Genomic DNA, 22020 nt, shown 5'->3' with positions numbered 1-22020 from the left:
AATATCTCCAAGCATAACATCGTCTGCCATCTGATTACTAATTGTGGGGAAAACAGGGATCACACAAAACCCCACAGGTGAAGGCAAACCCCTGTTACATAGTACCCATCCTCACATGGAAGGGACTGCTCACAAAGTCAGGAGAGCAAGGGTGCCAAAAGAATGATGGAGAGCATCCACCACCTCTAACTGGTGGCAGAAGTGGGTAGTGCTGTGCCATAGTTGGTATCTAAACTCCGGGAGGGAGCGTTGGAGCTCACAGAGCCCTGCAGGTATGGGGGAACAGCACTGTGGAAGATCCTGGGGCAACGTGAGACTCCAGGAGCCTCCGTGGAAGTGATGGCTGTTAGAGCAGGGGAATGGTCACCTCAGTTGCGTTTACAGCAGCTGAAAGCTCCTTGTGGTGTACAGAACACAGACAGACTCCCAGGCTGGTGGAGGGGGTAAGGAGGTTACTAACCGCTCGAACGCGTTTAAGACGCTCCTCTAACTTCTCCTCTGCTTCACGTTCCTTTTGTACTTCCTCCAAACGATTGATCAGCTCTGCAGCAAACTTCTCTGGTTCAACGTGGATATCCTTTGGCATTCGGTATGTACGCTGCAAGGAAAACACACCAGGGGTTAGCAAAAGATGCATGGAAAATCACACGTTTGCTGTGGAGGCTTTGGTAACTGGAAATGCCAGCCATTCCGGTGGGGAGTTCAGGAAGGGCAGGCTGGCAGGCAGAGGTACAGCCCAGGACCAAAGGGCTGGAAGCTGAGCCATTGCCATCGGCTGGCACCAGCTCCACACACCACCCCATGTAAGGGGAAGGTTTCCTGGAGGCACAGCTCAACAAGCTCTTCTGGCATCAAGCTCTACTTTGGGATGGATGTGCTTGCTCCTGTGTACACAGAGTCAACAGGAATATCCTGATCTCAAAGGGTGGGAAAATGATGTACAGAGAAAACTCTCAAAAATCATGCTCGTAGCAGTGATGTTTTGACTTTGATAAAAGAAGGACTCTTACACATTAATTCAGCTCATTCCAGGTGGATCAGCATATGCTGGTCTATCTGCAGATCTAGCCCACAGCCACAGAAAGAAGTGGAAATTCTGTCACCTCCAGGCACCTTACTTCCCTCCATCTTCTGCTACAGCCCAGTCCAGCCACAAAAGGCTGTGATTCCCACAAAGCATCCTCTCTTACTAGAGAATCCTGCAGGATTGCATCTTAGCTCTTCAGAGCTGTGCAACTAGCAATCCCCTGCTTGTCAATACAGCGACCTTACAAACACAGAGATACCATTTTTCTACTTGCCCTGGGTGAGCAAATGAATATTTCTGAAGTTCAAGGGCATTCTTGGTTCCTAATGCTGAGCTACTTTGTTCTTAAATTCCTGAGCTCTAGGATAAGAAGTTCGTGTACTGAAGTATGAAGCTATCAGCTGCTGTTTTTTTTCCCCCTCATTTTTATTCCTTCTGCATTATTTTGTTATAATAGTAGAAAAAATGACACAGCAGAGTTAAAAATTTAATTTGGAGAAAAAAATATACAGAGAATTTAACAGTATAAAAACCTGCATTCAAATAGTTTGACACCAACATGAGAGATATACACACTCTATAGGACCAGAGATAAAATGAAATGTGAAGATGTGAAGTAATTCACAGCAAAAGAACAAATGCAGCACCAGAAGCAGACATCGAGCTTGAAATCTTTAAAGGAGGATGAGAGACCACCCGCATATATCCCAGATCAGCCAAAAGATCAATGTGGAAGACTAAAATAAACCTGACAAAAAGTATGCAAATCACATTGGGTTTTCATTCTGCCAGCTCCCAAGTGGAAGGCAAGGGAAGAAAAACAGAGGCATTGAGAAGCTGAAGACATCTTTTGTGACAGCCGAGTTGGGTTGCAGAGTCTCAGTTAAAGCATCACTTGGTTTGTTCGCTGAGAGCAAGACCCAACCCTGCCAGCAAATCCCAATCCCAATGCTCACTGCTGTAGCCTTCCCTTCCATTCTGGATGGTGCTGGGCTGCAGCATCCCAGGGGACATCTGCACACACGATGGGGCTTTGCAGGCACAGGGCTGCCTGCTCTAGCACCAACTTTCCTTGACAAGCAGAGGGACTGACAGCTCTGAAGCTGTCCCAGGTAGGACAGACCCATCCAAGCTGGAAAGAGCCCCAAGCAACCATCCCCTTTATCCAGGGATGAAGATGCTGGGGAGGGCATAAGCATGTTTAAGCTACCAGGTTGCTCCCACCCTGGGATGGCAAAGTCTTTGCTGCCACCAGGTCCTCCAGCAAATCAATGGCCTATATTAAAAAGAAATACTGCAGGAAAAGATTTCCATCAACAAAAAATGACATTCAGTCTTGAAATATTGGCACACAGGCTGAAGTGGCATGTTTCATCCCAGAGCCTGGAACTTGTGCTCTCCAGAAACGGGCCCCAGACATGCTCCATTTGGGGGGAAGGCATGACAGAACTTGTCCCTTCTCTGTTACTCCCTGGGGAGCTTTTAGGATCCAACTGATGTTTCCCCATTCCCCCTGCATAGCCCAAGGGAACACTTCTGGCTAAGGCAGTCTGCTTTCATCAGAAACCCCAAACCCATGACCACCACCATGCACCTGGTGAGGTAGCGCCAGTGACTCCCTAAGGAGGGAAATCTCTCTCTTGCCTGACAAGTCACTACCTGTCGGTGATGTGTTCACTCCTTCCTGCCACCTCAGACATGCCAATTCTCCCTGCGGTTGTTTATATGACGGCAGCACCAAGCCCTGCTCCGTTAGAAACTTAATGAGCCTAATGAGAGGCAGGTTGGTGCTCAGCAGTTACAGTCCTGGGTCTCCCTGCTGCAGCTACCACAGTGGCTTCCATGGAAAAGCAAAACTGGGAAAGAATTTCCCTTTATTTTCAAAGCCTTTGATGCAATGCAGCATCCCAAACCAAAGTCTCTCCTGAGTCCCCAGCAACAGTGGGTGCAAAGGCTGATGTTTGCTAACCTGCATGTTCGAGTCCTGTTACAATAAGGTGGTTGCCTCCAGGCTCAGCAAAGCTTAAGAACCACAGCTCCATCTCTGATGAGGATCTGAAGACATTCAGAGTCACTGCTGTAGCCAAGGAACTCAAGATGACTTTGGTCTTTTACAGCTCTCAAAGTCTGGAGGTGATTAAAGCTTAACTACAGAAATGAAAGTAACTGAACCCAAGAATCTTTAGGATGAACTTTGTTTTCCTCTCTCTTTGATAAACCACTGCATTTGCAAAACCCACTGCCCCATTCTTGGAGCCTTCCACTCAGCAGGATGGCTTGCAGAGGTCCTGTTCGAGGGTGCAAGATGCAGGCTCCTCTTTGAAGCCATTTCTGCAAGGGTCTCCCTGACCATCCAAATTCAACGCAACTGAAATAAGCCTTGCATCACCGCACAGATATTGGCTGCAAGTGCCCTGTGTTGCCCTGAAAGGGGCACTCACAGAAAACTCACAAGCAGGATGATGCTCTGAACACTGCTGCTATGGGTCTGACTTTATTCCTAGCTCAAAGGATGAGCTACACAAGCTTCCCCAAAACCAGCAGTACTGCAGAGTAATGCATGCAAATTCTCTGTGCTGCAACAACACACATAACTGCTGAGGGCTCTCCCTGTCTCCCTGGACAGCAAACATGGACTGCATTTACCTGGTTCAAAAGGCTTAAAACGGTGCATTTGAAATGTTTATGAAATAATAATAGGCTTGACTTTGAAGGGAGTCACACTCCATAAAGAGGATGAAGGGAGACATGCTCCATCCAAAACCAGCCAGGCTGAGCCTATGCCCAGAGGAGGATCCTCCAGGGCTTCAGAATTTTGAACTTTTCCCTGGATTCATGTGGACATACAGAGCCCTGCCAGTTTATTGCTCCAAATGCTTTTGTTCCAAGTAAAGGGTGCAGAACTCTCCAAGAGCTGGCTGGTTTTGGAGGATCCAGCCCTCCAGTCTGAACCAGAAGGTGATCTCTGGACATTATGGGTCAACAATTCAGAAAGAGCGAGCTCCATTTAGACCTTTCCAGAACCAAACCATGCTGAGTTGTGGAGGTTGCAGAGGACAACAGATGGGAGGGTGAATGCCAGATAAGCTGGCAAGAAAGAAATTGCTTGAAGTGTTCTGCATGAAGCAATCTTTCCTAGTGACAGCTGTGAGGAAGAATTTCTCGGGGTACCTATCACCAGACATTGTCCTTGACATGTGAAGTCTCTGGTACCCTTGGGAAAGAGCAGCCTGCTATGAACATATGAGATACACAAGCTCTCTAGTAGTTCCATTTAGCTCCTGCTATCATGTTTTCTCCTTTTCTTGGAGCTGACAGAGTGGGATTTGCAAGGGATTTTGCTCCATGAGGCTCATGCAGGTTTTGGGTTTCGATGGAATTCACCTCCCCTGAGAAACTGAGTTCTGAGGACCAAGTTGCACATCAGAACACACCAGCATCCTAAATGTCTGGTTTTACTACGATCTATATATGAAAAGGCTGAAAGGGAAGAATCTCACTCTGGTTTGCAGGTTCTCCTTGGGAAGAATAAACCTCAGCTGCTCTGAGACGAAACAGGAGGTTTTACAATGTTATCATTGGCTAGAGGTCTCCAACCAGCCCCAGGGATCCATTTCTGACACATCCAACTGGGTCAAAGAATTCTGTGCTGCTAAATCTCCCTCTTCTACAGGAGGTGTGATGCCTTCATGATGCCTGAGTGGCCAACTTTAGCTCACAAGTCAGTCTTGCAAATTAAAGGAAGACAGCAGGCTAGAGAAGCCAAGAGAAAAGAACTTCTGAACCTTCATGTTTCCCAGATTAATGCAGTGCTCTGTGACACATGGTTTTAAATAAACGGTGTTTCCGTACCAGAAATGCTTGTTTCAAAGCTCATGGATAGCTGAATTTTAACATCCATGTTAGCAGCATTCAAGGATTAGCAAGGAGTCCCACTGCTGCAAGGCATTTGAGGAGAACGGCATGAAATGGCTGATGGGAATTCTGAGCATGTTTCCAACTTGCAGGAGCAGAAAGCTCATTTAGCTGTAGTTATCCAGGCAGCACAAGACCAGGGCTCATCCCATACACTCCTTACTTGTACAGCATAGCACGGTGGTCACTCAAAATCTTGTGCTGCACTCAAGCACGCTATGGAAGCCACCTTGCATACATATAGCCCTGCATTCTCTATGTCTTCACACTTTCTTTGGTAACTAGCTTGCTCTTTCCTTCCTTGGTGCTCCAAGTCTCTGAATCCAAGAGAGACACAAAACCACATGAAAAGCAACACTTGTTTGCCATATAATGGGTTCCTGCCAGAGGCACAAAACAACGGTTTCACTGCTTGCTAGTGACCTTCACCCACTTCATTCCTGGGCAGAGAGCCATTTTACAAAGCACAGCTTTTCCAAACTTGGAGCACTGGTGAGCTGGGAAGTGTGGAAGGTGCAGAACACAGCCATCCATGCACCAAGATCTCCTGCTGCACAGCAGGGCATCCCACACAACCAGCACATGCCTTCATTATTAGGAGGCAGCACAGCTGTTGAACCTAGCAGGCAGTCTCCTATGAACACATAATCACTAGAGTTTATAGCTTCTGGACCTGACTAAAAGTGCTGCTGTTAAAAGTAATATAAGTTCTTTCAGAATTTTGTGTAATAGCCCCATAACTCATTTTTAAGGGAACAGTAAGGTCTCTAAAGGACTTCTGAAATGGCTTTTCGGAAGTAGGAGGTTCTCTACTATCACTAAGAAAACATGCCATGCATTCTGCAAGCACTATCAGTACAGACTCTAGATATGAGTCCATAAAGACATTCACTCAAAGGTTGGAAATTAGTCATTGCTGCATGTTTAAAAGCATGCTAACCACCAGGTCTAGGCAGCTGATGGAGACTGCTTTAGCTGTGGGCTGTGAGGTAGCCTAACCACTGGCTTTGGAAAGCACCACTTGAAGAAACATTTGCATGGCTCCTTGCTAATTGGGGACATTTAATTCAATAAGTGTGCAGTTCGAGGTGATTTTAAAAGACTAACTTTATAACATTTCACACTGGTGTTGTCAAAACATATTGTCTAATTACCTTCTCCTTTCTTGGCTGATTGATAAGTGAGGGCAGAGCTGTGCCTCTCTGAAGTCGATGCCAATTTTGTGTCAGTAATTGGCTGGCAGGAGGTGCCAGAGTGTCTGAACTAAACTTTTATTCCCTGGAGAAAGACTACAACTAACTCGACTTCTCAGTCCTCCACTCCCATATAAATATGCATCAAGATGCTTTTTTCCCTGAGACTTAAAATTACAGTGCAGAACCTAATGGAAACAGTGGATGTTTCACAGAAAAATCCTTGTGAAGCATCTATGTGTAGTTTAGGAGGAATCTGTAATTCTAACAGACTGTGTAGATAAGTAGGATAATATAAAAATTTATAAGCAGCAGGTGGCCAATTTAAACCTTGTTTTCCCCTCCCTTTTTAAACTGGTTTCCAAAAAGGTTGCTAAAATTTAATGCTAAATAAAACTAATTAGCCTGCAAGGAACTGCTGCTGGAATGACACTTATTCAGTTCAACAAAAGAAATGTTTGGCAGATGGAAGTTCGTTAAAGCAGAGCTCACTATACATATTTAATGCTCCATACTCCGAGTTTATAACCTGCAGTTCACTGAGGCATTGGCAGTGCACACGATCAACAGAAAGGCACTATTATTTTTATCCAAAAGGTAAAGCCACTGACAAGCTTTGAAGTTGGAGAATATTCACTCAGTCGTTCCCACTGCTGGGGAACAGCAACAACAATAACAACAAAAAAATAAAGGCCAAGCTTTCAAACTTCAACTCTAACAAAGCCATGCTTACAGTAAAAACGGCATCGAGTGAAATAAAAAGGCACCCAGCCAGCCTTTTCAACAGTGAGCACACTGTGAAAGCAACTGTGTGAAAAGAGAGGTGACTGAGCAAGGATGGCTAGTGAGCGTCCGCAGCCAGGGCTTTTATTGTCAACCCAGTGATCAAAGCACAGGAGACCCTCTTAAATCTAAGGAAAATAATCTAATTTAAAAGGCAAAACAAAGAGTGGTGGTTTGGGGTTTTTGGGTTCTTAAAAAAAACACCAAATCAGATTAAAACAAGGGTGCATTGCTGCTGGTATTGTGCTGCTTTGAGCAGGCAGGATGAAAACAGCTGTGTCAAGTTTGAAGGCACTTCTGGAGAAAGCAGATGGAGGCTGTTTTTCTCCCTGTTTGATTTGTGCTGGAGTCCAGCTGTCCAAAGGGGAAAGAAGCACCTTTATTCTCTGCTAGATATTAAATGTCACCTGTAACTTCTCACAAAAAGAACGTAATAATAAGCAGAGCTGCAGATGGTGCTGCAGAGCCCTAGCAGTTATGCTCATCTCCCAGAAGCTGGCTGCTTACCTGGAGCAACTGGAGACACAGAGTCAGACAAATACTTACGCCTGCACTTTCTTTGCTTTCCTGCCTCATATCCCCAGGCACGCTTTGCCGAGTACTTGAGAAGAACAGGTTACAGCTGCCTTTGGCTGCCCAGTGCAGAAATACTGCTTGGGACAGTTGCATTTCTCCCCAGTTTACCTTGGCTGGGAGCTACATCATCCTCCATGTCCAATGACCTCCTACACCTTCCATAAACACCTTCAGCTCACCCAAGGGCATGTAACCTGCTTGCAGGTAAATGCCAGCCAGTGCTTCCCTTCTCCAGGAGAAACAACTGGCTACTGACTGAACAGTTAAGAAAAATTATGCTTTCTGGGGCAGCTCTGGATGATGAATTTGGCAGAAAACTACCAAGCCCTTTCTTAGAATGGTCCACATCCATCTTAAAACATCCTCAAATGAACACAGTGCTAAGGGCGGTTAAACTGGAGAAAGCAGAGCAACTGTACACTAGAGCTCTCACATATTTTGCATATTTACCTCTGGGAAAGGAGATAGTGCTACTTACAGGAATGTGAGGTAGTGGCACACGTCCATTTGCTTTGGCACTTTCTTGCATCTCTCTGCGATGCTGCTTTCGGAGTCTGTATGGTGGGATCCCATCTCTGCCAGAATAAAACAACAACAGGCCCTGCTTTAGTGCCTTTCTCTGATACATTATGTTCACTTAAGCTTTGCAACTGCGCAGTGGCCGGTAGGAAACCCCTTTACCTTTGAGAAAGGCTTGGCATGCCCAGGGCAAGTGCAGCAGAACAAGAGGAATCTGTGTGGGGAATGATGCTGACCGAGGTTCCTGCACCAGCAATGCTCCTGGCACTGGGTGCCAGGAGGGACTTACATGGCATCTGTCTGGAGCAGAGTGAGGTAGGGCTCCTGCAATCACTGCTCCTGACAGAGGGCAGGGAGAAGGAGTTGGACCACATCCTGGCACCTTTCATAGTTGGTTGCTTTCTCTTAAAGAGCCTGTAATATACACATTAAACCACAGAGCAGACTAGGAGGGGGAAGAGGAGGAGTGGGAGCTCAGTGAGCATCTACACCTTGCTTGGGGAACAAGGTATACATTTTTAAGAGGGCATGACAACTTCTCAAATGGCCTATCAAAGTGAAGGGGTAGGCTCTGCTGCTCTTACGATGATACCCAACTCAGTCTGAAATTATGGGCTTGATACTGGAGTTACTGTGTGAAAGGACCTAGCCCTCTCTCCAGAGGAGGCTGGATGAGGTTAGGAAGGGATGCCGTGGGCAGTGACATCCAGTTCTATTCAGGTCTGTGCCCTTACTGGAAAAGCTGGCGACAGAGATCTCTGTCTCTGCAGAGATAAATTGATGGAGGTGGCAACGATCCTTGGTCCCAAAAGACCAGGAGCTGGGTCTGTGGCTCTGCCACGCGCTGGGTGATGGTGCAGACCTGGTGTGCCAGGGCGCACGCAGGGCAGGGTGGACGTTGGTCCCAGTGGTGGCATGTCGGGGGGGCAGAGGCACCAGGTTTCACTAAGCAACCCTAGCAGCAAAGCATCACTGGCTGAATATGACTGCAGGTGAAGAAAGAAAATGCATTCTTGTTCCCATCACTGTGACCAGCCTGCTTACATCCAGGGCGAGAAGAATGTGGATAAAGCAGAGCCCAGTTATGAGACAGGGTCAGGGGCCCATCTCCTGGTGACACCAGGTTATTTTGAGAAAAACCAATGAATGCAAAAACATTGCCTGGCAATTTGGAGCTTTTTTTTTTTTATTTTACACATTTCACTGATGCAGTAAAAATAACTGCTTGGTAAGGATGTGCAATGCCACAGAAATGGGAGGATGTGAATGGAGGGATTTGGTTTGTCCAAAGCACCAAATAACTTCCATGCACGCACACTGTCTCCTTCCAACCCCACACCACTCTGAGCAGTGCAAACGAGCCAGTCCCAACACATATCACAAAGAAAAGATGTTTGCATAAGCCAAATGTCTTTAGCACCCACCCCCCTCCTCAATTGCCAAGCACAGCTGCTTCTCAAGAGCATAAACTAAACAGTTTAACCAGCGGATTTCTAAACTTGAAATGCCATTTGGCAAGGAAAACACAATATACTGTACTGCTTTCCCTGCAAACCTCCCAAGTTACAAGCACCAGCCTGTGCAAGGATGGTCACCATCAGCTTTCTTTCCCATTTCCATCGTACCTGCAGCCCGCTGGCTCTCTGGAAATGTGGGTGCAGGCAGAATTGCCACCAAATTACAACAGAATTCAATTTCATGCAGTAACTCAGGCATTCAAAATTAAATACCATTAAAACAAAATAAAACCTGTGATTAATGACAAGTGCTTTTTAGTAGGAAGACAAATGAGACAACAGAAAATTAGCCAGGCTAATTACAGCTCTGGCTAGTGGCTGCAGGTAATGCGGGAGGAGGAAGAGCATCACCTCCATTGCACCCGGCAGTGACACCTTACGGGAGCAGCAATTTGCCCAAGCGTTGCTATACCGACAGGTGATTACGATGGCTTTCATTAGCCAGCTTAATTTTCTTTAATGACAAACTTCCATTTGAAAAATAGCTTGAGAGTCACAACAGTTAGAGAGTTCCATCACCATGCAGCTTTTTCCAGGCTGGATGGCAATGAACAATTGGCAACTTTTACAGGAAAACATAAAACCCAAAATCTGGGGGATTATTGTAGCCATCACTGGTCGGCATCAATAGACAACATTTCAGCTTAACCGCCGCACAAAACCTGGTTGCCAGCAACTCGCCACACAGCCATTCGCGGGAAAAGAGGCATTATATTAGAAGGTGCAATTTTTCTTTCTTTCTCTCTTTTTTTTCTAATTCTCCCCAGCAGCAGTCCCAGCGGAAAGAGCGACTTTTGTTCCCAGCACAGTAGCGAAAGGCTGATAATGGCCTCTAATCTATCCAGCTTCAAACACATGTTCAGCCCTGCTGTGCTGCCTTTGATGTCATTTTAACTAGATTCCCCAATGCCACCTCTGAACTTGGAACATTCCTTCGTTCAATGTACTGTGCCAACTCAACCAGAGGAAGCAAATTCAAAGATAAGCACTTTAATTTTATCCCAACAAAACCTTATTCAATAGATGGGGGGAAAGCAAGGAAAACCAATACCGTACTTTTGTTTTCCTTTTGTCAGGTAGCTTGCTTTGAGATATTTTCAATAGATAAAGAAATATTATATATATATATAAAAAAAATCAAAACTTTTTTTAGAGCACATCTACTTTTAAAATAAAACTTTCCCAAACTGTTTTTCCTTGTTTCACCATGTGATTTTTCTGTAGCACCAGGAAGCTCTGCTGAAATGCAACAGGGGGAGCAAGTCTTTCCATCATTCATTTAATGATAAAGCAATTGGTTTGCTACTGGGGAACGTGGGGGTTTCCTCTCCTCTCCAAACCAACCTGCAAGAGCCTCTAGTGAGCAGGATGGTTTTGGTGTGGCTCTGCAGTTGGACTCTTCTAACAAGGGCTGTCTTTGCTCCTCCGTAGACAGGCTCCAAACCCAACCATCAAGCCTAACAAGTTGGAAATCACCATTTGGAATCTTTTAAATTAAAAAGCTGTTAAACTTGTTTAAATACAGCAGAACTCAAGGTCATTCTGAATCACTGGCCATAGGAAAGACAGGAAACAAATCCACAGCAAAACTGGTATTTTCTACCAATTCCTCTTACCAAAGCACCACTGTCACTGAGAGACCCTTCTCACATAAAGAAGCATGATGGGAAAATTGCCAGGCATTTTGGCCAAAGGCCAGTCATTCGAGGAATAATATTTAATTCACAAGGTTTTTTGAAGGAGTTACTGCTGTCCTAAACCTCTTTGCTCCAGCAAATGGCCATCCATACTCTCAGGCAGGTTTGACTGGAATTGGGGAAGAGTAAGTACTCCTCCAGCCTAGCCCACCAGCATGGAGGGCTTCTCAAGCCCCTGGGAGAAAGCAAAGTTCTCAGCCAACCAAGATAAGCCAGGACATACAGTAAGAGCCAGAGGAAGGAGTATTGCTGTTTAGTTGGACCACAACACTGGGTTTAAGAGGTCACATTACCTCTTGTTTACCCATGTAAGCTCTTGCAGAAACAATGAAACATATGGACCTAAGGCATTTCTGCATGTGAACTGGAGCATCACATGGCAATTTAATGCATTTCAGCTTCTGCCTGTAGTGCTCCTACCTAGAGCTGCCTTAATTTCCCTTGAGCATCTCTGTTGTGACAACGCCTCCTACCCAGAGGCTGTTTCCTCCACTTGGGAAAAATGCTGTCCTTATGTGGGGGTTATCAGAGACAGCAAGAGCAGTTCAGGACTGCACTGCAAATGGTGCTGCAAGCCTGGGGCAGGTTCCAAGCAGCCCAGGATGGAGGCAGAGCCCCAACCCACCACTGACCCACCCCGAACACCAGTGCTGAGCAACTCAGCCCCATGTGTGGCCAAGGCACTTTTGCCGGGCCAGCGCTTGCTGAAGCCTTTCACCATGTCCTCTCCAGACCTTTCCTCCACGCAAACCAGCTAAAACAACACAGCTGTGGTGCCGATTATAAAAACAGGCTTCAACAGAGAGGACTGGAGCTGTTTTGCCTACAAGGGAAGAGGAATTCGTATGACACAGGAAGACTGAAAAATAATCAGTGGAGCGCAGGCATTTAAGAGCAATGTTTTTTAAGCCACTCGAAAAGCAAACTCCTCCAGCAACAGCGACCAATAACATATTCGTTATACAAATTCAACCCATTACAATAATATTTACCAGAGCTTGGAAAGACATCCTGTTGAAAGTTTGTCTTTTAGACAAGCATGTTTGTAGCTGGTACCACAGAAATGACTTTAAAAAACACTCTGGTGAGCTGGGTGCTCCTGAAAAGCCTGTGCCTGCCTCCCTTCACTGCAACTCAGGAGGCCAGGCAGCCAAAGCATTGCTCAGGTCTTTGCTAGAGGCTTTGCATAGCTGGGCTGTGCCTGCAGCCACATCCAAACCCCGCACTCCCATCATCCATACAATATCAAAGCTTGGAAGGGAGCTGGTGACACTAGAGGACAAGCAACTGCTCTATGTGTCTGCCTTCACTGATATGAGGTGGCCAACACTGAAGAGCGTGCCTTGCATCTAGCCATGATCTCTGTGCACCTGCCTGCTTCCCTGGTTTATTAGTGCTTCCCAATTAACTGATGTTTGCATCCTGATTGTCCAGACACATTCTCCTCTGATGGAGGGTCACAGAGGTTTCTGCCTTGGGATCGCACCCATTCATGTGCTGCCTTGGAGCAGAAGCCAGATTTATTCATTACTGAGCTTGACTGCTGTATGTAAACAGCACACATAGGGAAGAACCTCGCTCATCAGCAAACGAGGCTCTTATTGCCATTTTCCTCAGAGGAGGCCTAAATTCAAAGCACCAAGACATGTAAGTCTTGTCAAGCAGCAGGAGTCCCTTCTTTAACTTGCGTCTGGTTGTTCTTCATTTTAGCTGCCTTGAGCAATACTGCAAAAATTCCTTTGAAAATCAGGAGGCAGATAGGTTCTGCAATGCCACATAAAACCCGAACAAAACCTGCTACTGGAGTTCTAAAGCATGTAATGAAGAGCAAGTGCTGAAAATAGACAAGAGTTTTTGTAAGCCAAAGGTCAAGGCTGTACATCCAGAATCCCAGTTTGGGGATCAATCTGCATGCAGCCAGTTTAAGATGCACAGGAAGAAAGATCACAGGTTTACCCTTACAATTTTTGAGACTCACTTAAAATGAACCACTGAGATTGGGTTAATTATTAGCAGAAGTCAGCCCACATATCAGAAGTCATTAAAGTCCTAGAAGCATAGGAGGGATGGTGGGCATAGAAGTGATAAAATGCCTAAAGGAAAAAGGAGCAAAGAAAAAAGAATGCGTAAGACAGTCCAACAGAAATTATTCCGCTTGTGAAAGAAATAAATTATGGCTACTGAAATAAAAATTAGAAGGGTGAAGACTCCAGCATAAATGATCACAACTTATCGCAGGTATAACCATCAGTGCAACCCCATGAGCCTACTGGACCAGTGGAAAAGGAAGCGCTAAAAGCTAATTAATTTTGAAGAGTTCTTACATCTGTCTCTCCTGATAACTAGAAGTTACATGACCCCTGCTAGCTTCAGAGTACTCCTCCATACACATTGATGAATATGAAGAATCGCAGAAGGATGCAGCAAAGCAGCTGGACTTGTATCAAACAGAGCCTTCAATCAGCAGTCCTCTACAGCTTTCTGTCCTAGGGGTATCCTCCCACGCCCCTTTGGCCAAGGCCTGCCTCCACCATTTTGTAACATGGCACGGGTAAGGTGTAAGGAGCTGGTGCCAAGGAGCAAAGTGGACTCAACAGCTGATCCTAAAAGGCTCCATGTCTCCATGAAGCCAGACGAGCACACTACACACAGAATCCTCCATATCATGCTGCACACTCACCAACTCATGGTACTCACTGAGGGCTGTGGCACCCCTTAACAACATCTGTGACAAAGGCTGGAAAGTTGCTTCAACAAGGTCTGACAGCTCCTGATACTCACAGTGACACTAAACGAGCCTCTTGGAGGACTTTGTGTTTACAGCACTGAAGTTAATAAAACCCTCTCCTAATTCTGTAAACCTGTCATCTTTCGCTTGAAGAATCAAAGGGTTTCTGCTCTACAGAAGCATTTGCACTACTAAAAAAACAGACAAAACACTATTTCCCTCCAAATCCTTTTTTTTTCCATCACAGAGATGCAGTCACAACAAGAATCCCTTTTTTCTCCCTTTGCAGACCATCTTTAAGGAAGGCATCTCATGGGTAAGATACAGGGCACTGTCATGAGGATCAGAACTAGATAAAGCAGAAAAGATTTGGTGGGGCTTTATCAGTGCAAGTTGTGTTAAAGTGCACACATAAACTAGAACTGGTCAGTCACCAATCCTACTGAAGAGTAATCGCAGACTGAGCACAGTCTGGCAGCAAAAAAACCCCCAAGAGAAGTACCCAGGTAAGTACCACTGCTCAAAAAACAAGTATGCTATTGTCCCACTTATTGTCCACCAGACTGGAATTACTTACACGCTGCTGTCTGTCAGCGACATCGTATCGGCATCACTGGACATGCTCTGCTGCTCGCTGTCATTGGCACTGGTTGCTGGTGCCAAAGCGTAGCCCGTGTTGACATAGTAAGGGTTAACAGGCTCTCTCCATGACCCATGTCTGCAAGAAAAATGAGAGTCAGATTAGAAGGACACAACCTTGACCATACTCTGCATCACTATGCAGTAGAACTCTGCCTGGAGCCCCAGCATCAATGACAGGCTACAGAGCAACACGAGTTCATACTAAGTTGCACTGACAGAACCACAAACAATTTGACTTGTAACTGGAAGGAAAAGGGAATTCATGGAGTAATGAAGATGATACTGTTAAGACATGCAGAAGGGAGGGAACCAGACTATACGGAAGATGTCCAGTTCCCATTGGGATTTAAGGTGTCCATTGGCTAACTCCTTACCATTGTCATCCTATGAGCAAGGCAGGACATTTAAAAGCAATCCTAGATAACAAGGCAATGTTTTTCTCAGTCAAAACGGACTTCTATTGTTCCCACAGCAAGCGATACATAGTGCAGCTCACCCAATCTATGTTTGCTTTTACATCCCTCTTTTCGCCAATATGCTTGCCAAGGGAGGAAGGTAAAGCAAGAAATGGCTGTTGCTCCCAATTCAGTACCAAAAGCTGACCTCAAATGTCACACTTGGGTACATCAAACACTTGCAAATTCCACCAGGAAGTACCATCTAATCACACCGGCTTTTCCAATGGACAATCTGTTCATGTATCTCTGGAGGCTTGTTTTTACACAACCACATGTCTTGTCCTGCAGACAAGTTATTCAAGTATGTGTGCATGCAGGCCAACATCCTTCTCTTCAAAGAAATGACAGGGAGACTGCCTGCATGAGCTAATCTGAGAAGCGAGTTCCTTGCTCAGGAGACCTGCATTAACGGTGAAGCAGCCTGTGAACCAAGCAGGTAAGAGCTCCTTCATGCTGACTCTGCCACTGGCATAGAAAAGCTACTGCTGTGAACGTGCCTGCAGCTCTGCTACACTGCAGGACAGTCAGGCCACGCAGGCATCTTCTTGTCAATGCAAGCCATTTTGCAATTTGCCAGAAGGAAGAACAAAGCTGAAACATTCACACCAACACAGCTCCACAGCATAATTTAATCCCCCCCCTCTCCCTGCTTACTCTTCTGCATGAAGAGCAGCATTTGTAAGCTATCTCGGAGTTTATGAATCCCCGGGTTTTGCAAGCTCTGTTACCAGCTCTGAATCAGAGTCCTGTTTTAATTCAGATCACGAAGCTCATCGGCATGATCTTTCATTTAGTAACTCAGTAACCGACACCTAGTTGATGTGGTTTGTAATGGACCTTGAGCAAACACCTCCAAGGAGGATACATCACATAATTCGTGCTTCCTCATTCTGCCATGAAAAGCTTTTCTGACTATTCAGTGGCGGTCAAAGGTATACAGACAACAGAAAACAAGCCACTGCCCTCATGAGTTTACATTTACATACAACATGGAAACCTGTGAGAAACACACAGATGGAAGGACCAAAGGCAAGACACCAGCAAAGTTGGCAGTTTCTGCATATTTGCACAGAGTATAAAGGCAGGACAGCCACTACATGAACTGGGACTAGCAGGCAACCCATTTAAGGTGGAAGTTTGCAGAGTGATTTATATATAATATGGTACTTGGTGCACAAGGATGGAAGCATTACCAAAGTATTTTAAAATCTGAATTCGGCAAGGCTATAAGCCTTCAGTTAACACACTGCTCATACAGCTCTTATTCACCCTGCCCTTCTGCTCCTAGTCACAAAACCAAATTTCTTTGTAACAGGAGTCATGGATGCTCACTGATCACTAAGAAAAACCATACTGGTTTAGGTCCATTATGGGGTCAGTTAGAAACGAACTACCCTTCCAATCGCACAAACAGAAAACTAATACTTTGCTTGCCACAAACCAACAGAAACGCCAAGCTATTTCTCCTCAGATGATGAAGCTCAGTATAGCTGCTGAGCGGTGCAAAGAACATTCAAAACTGAATCAGCTGAGGTTTTTCATGATTGCTTGAGGGACAGGGTGCCTTGTCAGGTTTCTCCACACTTGGGTGCAATACAGAGTCAGCTGGGTACGAACGCTTCCAGGCTCCTTGGGATGGCAAGTCACCATGGACATCTTCCAGCACACGTTTTCTGTCTGTCACTGTAAATGTGCAGTGGAGCAATCTTATTTCTATATTCCATCAGATTTTAGAACAGCTTTCTAGGGCAAATGTTTAAGGCTGGAAATAATTTGAACAAGTTCACCCTGAAAAGCAAGGTATAATAAGTGAAAACCTTACTACCCCCCTTCACCAGTTCTCTCCTTGCATAACGGTCAGTTCTGAACATTAAAGGAGTGCTGGGCAGTGCAACCCTCCTGTCAAATCTTATATGACAGTTGCATGATGGAGCCTGATACAACCTCTTAAATTGAGGCAGGAATGATGGATAGCTCAGGCCTTCCCTGCGGGCAAAGAGAAGGATGCTTTTTGGATAACCCAATTAAAATACAGCACCAACTTCTACTGGACCTTCTCCCAGGACTCTCTGGAAGAGACATGGATTATTCTAGCAGTATATTAAGAAAGCACTATGATATATAGAATAAAATAAATCAATTTCTCCTTTGTATCTGCTGATACAAAGACAGAGCAACAGAGAGCATCTGAAAAGTTTGTCAGGTATGGGTCTGAGATGGCTGAAGGAACCAAGAGAGAGCATATGGATGCCGGGTGGAGGAGTCAGGATGGATGGGCTCTCCTGCAGCACTCCACAGGTGTGGGCTTCCCACTGAGGATGCAGGCAAGAGCTTGGTCACAACTGTTTTATTTAGCTAAAATTACACACTTAAGCATGTATACAGCAGGGATTAATTCCATTTTAGCTCTGCCTCTAATACATCAATGCAAATGTAAACTTTTGGTAAGCATAAGTAGATGGAAAGGGTATAGGATTTCAAAGCAATCATAACAGGTTACATTACTTTTGAGGAATCCATCTGTATTCAATCCTTCTCCTAATGTTCCCTCTCCCTGACAAGTCTCTTCAGCTGGCTCGTATCACTATTTGAATGTTTTGTGGCGTGCCTCTGAAGAACGCTTTCAACATCTATTAGGAGGAAAACATTAAAGGAACATGGAGTCTAACAAAAAAACCTGGTCACTTCTGATCTGGGAGGGGAGGCTGCTTTAAAAGGGATACAGGCACACTCAGAGAGATTTGAAATGTCAGCTAAAAACCTCACACACTGAGTTCTATGTGCTGATAAGGGCGATAAAAGGAAAGGTGAGCATTTAAAGTTAGACTTCACAAAAATTCCTGCAGACTTCCTGAATTTAATTTTATTTTTCAGAAAGAAAAGGGGATGAACGTTTTTGAAATGAACATAGAACATTTCACACATTGCAGAAATAAAGCTCCATGTCTCTTCTGCAGCTCTCAGTTGCTCAACCCTCAAAATAATCACATAGGGAACAATTATAATAGAGATCACAGTGACCCAAGTAAGTCATCCTGACCAGCTGCCTTTTCTTTGCATAAAGTCCTCCAATGATCACTGTAAATCCTGATAATGCTGACAAGGGCTAAAACTGTTGTAGAAAACTAGCAAGCATCTGCTTAGAGCTTCCTTCTACCTGTTAAGAGTTTATTTTGAATGATGTCTTGGCTGCATCCCATTGCCAAATTTTTCACCCCTCCAACAAAGACAGCACTTTGAACATTAGCACCATCAGATCTTGGAGCTTCAGTGTAAATTAGAAGAGAAGTAAGGTCTTCTTTGGTCCTCCTGTGCTATCTGGAATTCCCAGTGCACCGCGAGTCCATAAAGGCATCCTTTTCCTTCTGGCCTGGGATCCCCAGTCTCTTTCACACAATTTCACCTGATGGCTATTTCAATTTTAAATTAAAGATGCAAAGTCCTCTCAGGTTTTGCCAAACATCTGCTCCCTGCTCTATGCAAAAAACATAGGGGTGGCAAGCTCTGGGGAAGAACTGCATCACCTTCACCATCCATGGTGGAAGATCTCACAGATCCTGCCCACAGAGCCATATCCATGCAGTACACTCCCTTTGCTTCTCAACAGTTACATACCTCCTTCATTGAAGTTCTTCATCAAGCATGGGAAAAAAAAATCAACTAAGGCAAGAAGGAAACTGCCTGGGAGATGAAAGGCCTCCAGGCAACTAACTTCTGGAGAATTTAAATTTACACCGGAGGGAACAAGTTGCACAATGCTCTATTGGCAGGTCTGAAGAGACATGGGCTTCCCAAGTCTGCTAGCAGTTCCAGTGTGGCTGGAACAGCTCCCAGTCTAACAGGGAAGCTAATCAGATCTATCAGTTTCCATTGCTACCATCTTCTCCAGCTCCACCACTGAAGTTTTATGACACTGACATTTTCTGGAAGAAATGTTTTACTCAAAAGAACTGAAGCTGTGATGGAATCCAGGCAGGCTGGCAGTCCTCCTTTTGCAAGGGTCCTCCATCTGCCTGGCCCTGAGATAAACACATCTCCAAACACCCTGGTGGCATGGTGAGGCACCTCCAAACCCCTGCACTACCAAGGAAGCAGCTGCTTGAGACATTAGATTAGCAAACCCAAGAGATAAAGACTCATGAAGCTGACAATCACAATGCTTTCTGCTTATGTTCCCTCTAAACAGCGCTTCCAGAAGATATCCCCCTGTGACGCACTTGGAACCTACAGTCACCATGGTGGGTAAGGAGCTAATTTTTAACACAAGAAATCCCATTTTCTAGAAAGCTTGAGCCCTGAGGCAGCTGATAATCAGCAAAATTCATGCGATGCCTTGGAAAGCTCTGAGCTGCAGAAGACATGGGGATGTTGGTAAGTCCCAGGGACAGATACCATGAAACGGGCTCTGCAGAAACTGAAGATCTCTCACCACAGCCAATGGCAGGTGGAGCAGCTCCTGCACAGCAAGGAGGAACCCCTCAGCAGGACACGGTTCCTCCTTTCCAGAGACCACAGACCAGGGCTGCAATCCAATGAGGCCCAATTACTGAGTCTCTGTGCTGCCACCCTGCATTCTCGCACCAACTTCTGACAACTCAGTTCAAATTTACAGAGTCCTGTGTTTTTGAAGATGGCTATTTCCAGAGCTACTTTGCAGGAGGAAACCAGCACTAAGCACTACTCCCATCTGGCGTCTCTGGTCATTTTGCCTTCTTCATTGGAATGACTGTCTTAACACTGAGACATCCTTCCAGCTCAGTATTTTGACATCTCCCATTTACTGAGTGTGAAAACCTTATTTTTTTCTGTTTAAGAAGTTATGTACTTCCATCTAAGCTAAAAAAAAAAAAGCTTCCAAAATGACAGGTTGCTGAGTCTCTGGCTGGCCAGACATGATCAGGGCCCTCTTATTTCCCATATTTACATCTACCAACAAGCAGGAGACTGTCACATCCTTCACACAATACCACATTTCATTATCACAACCAGTCAATCAAATTAAAAGCTGCACATGTTGGCTTATGATGTATGAGCTGAAGCAAATCCCTTCAGCATATTTAAATAGGACATGCTGACAAGAGTGTCCAAGTGGCAGGGTCACCTTTAAACAAAGGATTAGAACAGCACCCACTAAGAAGTCTGGCTTACAAGATTACATTAATCTACCACCTGAACCGAGAAAGTGTCTGTTTCCAGTCCATAGTACCAACAACCATCACAGAAGTTGCACCATACTGGGTATAAAACCACTAGAAATGTCCCAAAGCATTCTCAGTATTTCCTAGTACATCATCACATACGTTTTGGAGACAAGAACAAAATGTCTACAAAGATGCAAAGCTGAAAACCTTTACTCCTGACTGGATTTAACCTGCACAAAAGACACAAAGTCTGCTCAAAAGCTTAAAATTGGGGATTTAGCTGATAATTTGATTGCAGATCCTTGGGGCTGCTCCACTTAAAACCCTTCCCAATTACTCTGGGTACTCAGACACTGCTGCGCATCTCAACTTTATCACTGACAATGTCAAGCTAATCACATGTGTTCTAGGCAAGGGCAGCTTCTTCAAAGATCACATCAATTCTGGACAAGTTAATCTGTTCTTTGAGGTCTCCAGATGGCTCTTGCCAAGAAAGTTCACTTCCAGCCCTGCAGCCGGCGAGCGCAGCGGCCCCGGCGCTCTGCAGAGCATTACAAAGGAACCAGATCAAAGTTGTGTCTTACAAAAAAAAGAAATCTGAAGTTTGAAAAGCAACAGCAGCCTGTCACTTGTAGGCTTAAAGATGACTTCTGCATGCTCCAGCTATCAGGGAATTTATGATTACAGTCTGGCTTTTAAGAGCTGATGAAAAAAACGACGCTCTTTAGCACTTCTTGCCTTTGCAAATCTGTATCTTCTGTGCTTATTCATCCTCCCACGCTGGAGGAAGACGGGAAATAAATAAAAACGTAACTAAAAGTACAGATAAGGGCTGCTCTTCCCTTTTATTCTAAAGCATTCAATTCCATTTCAGGACTACACAGGGATTATTTTATGGGGAGCTTCAGTAATTATTGTGAAGTATTAAAGCACAGTTACAAAAGCTAAATCCAAGATCTACCAGGCTGAGTTTCCAAATTCTCACTCCTTTGCAGTTACCAAGGACATACTGCTTCTCAGGGAAGGCTGAAGTACAGAAGATGCATGAATTGAAACCAATAATTTACATCACAGGATACAGCAAAGTGGGTGAGGAAAGTGGTTTAAAATTTGTCAGAATCTAGGAAGCTGAAATACAGGAAATAAACTGTTTGCCTTAGGAAGCAAATAAAGACTAGACAGGCTAACTGCTGTGGCCGTATTGCTCTATAGCCATCTTAGCCTTCTTAGGAAACGCTTTCAGACAACAGGATGCAACCACTGTGTCCCAAGGAACTGCAGAACAAGTCCCTCAAGATTTCATCTGACTGTGCATTTGCAAATCAGCCCTCCCAGCTCCTCCTTCCCAACAGAGGCAAGGCTGTGCTCATTCATCCAATGTAATACTATATTTTGTCCACTAGTTTTGGATTTAGAATCAAAACTGTAAAAACCCAGTTTCGACAAACAATAAAGTTGAGTCCTTCCTAAAAACAATGCAAGTCTTCCCTAGGATAAAACCAAACCCCTCATTTGTTTAATAACTCAATGCACAAGAAATGGATTACAATAAAAGAGAAAATATGGGCAACATGATGCCTTCACATCAATTAACAGGATGTCTGGATCATCTTCCTAAAATAAAGTAAATGTTGCAGAACAGCTTGTTCCCTATCTAATAATAACAGGTATCTGCTTAGATTTATTGCAATATATTAGTCTGCATTTATACCATAACATAGTTGGTTTGTTTCGGGGTTTTTCGGTTATTAATTATGACATGATTAATATGAATCCTTATCCATTATGAAAGGCTGGCATTAAATAGGGACATTTTCTCTAAAT

General features: G+C 44.8%; 1 protein-coding gene across 3 annotated transcripts in view; it reads right to left on the bottom strand.

Annotated features, from left to right (window-relative positions):
* Nucleotides 1–22020, bottom strand: part of AXIN1 (axin 1) — a 73256-nt gene that overhangs the window by 16277 nt on the left and 34959 nt on the right. For all 3 annotated transcript variants that reach the window (XM_061473345.1, XM_061473343.1, XM_061473344.1), the window contains exons 3-5: nucleotides 14533–14673; nucleotides 7973–8069; nucleotides 461–598 (exon numbers count right to left, since the gene is read on the bottom strand). In XM_061473345.1, the coding sequence (XP_061329329.1) occupies nucleotides 461–598; nucleotides 7973–8069; nucleotides 14533–14673 (376 nt within the window). The remainder of the gene's footprint in view (nucleotides 1–460; nucleotides 599–7972; nucleotides 8070–14532; nucleotides 14674–22020) is intronic.

The sequence above is a fragment of the Pezoporus flaviventris genome, unplaced genomic scaffold, assembly GCF_033815535.1.
Source record: "Pezoporus flaviventris isolate CSIRO_AGI_PZ_B2104156 unplaced genomic scaffold, CSIRO_AGI_Pfla_v1 ptg000078l, whole genome shotgun sequence".
NCBI classification, from domain to species: Eukaryota; Metazoa; Chordata; class Aves; order Psittaciformes; family Psittacidae; genus Pezoporus; species Pezoporus flaviventris.
Note: the sequence above shows the minus strand (reverse complement) of the source record. Positions and strands in the feature narration are given on the sequence as shown.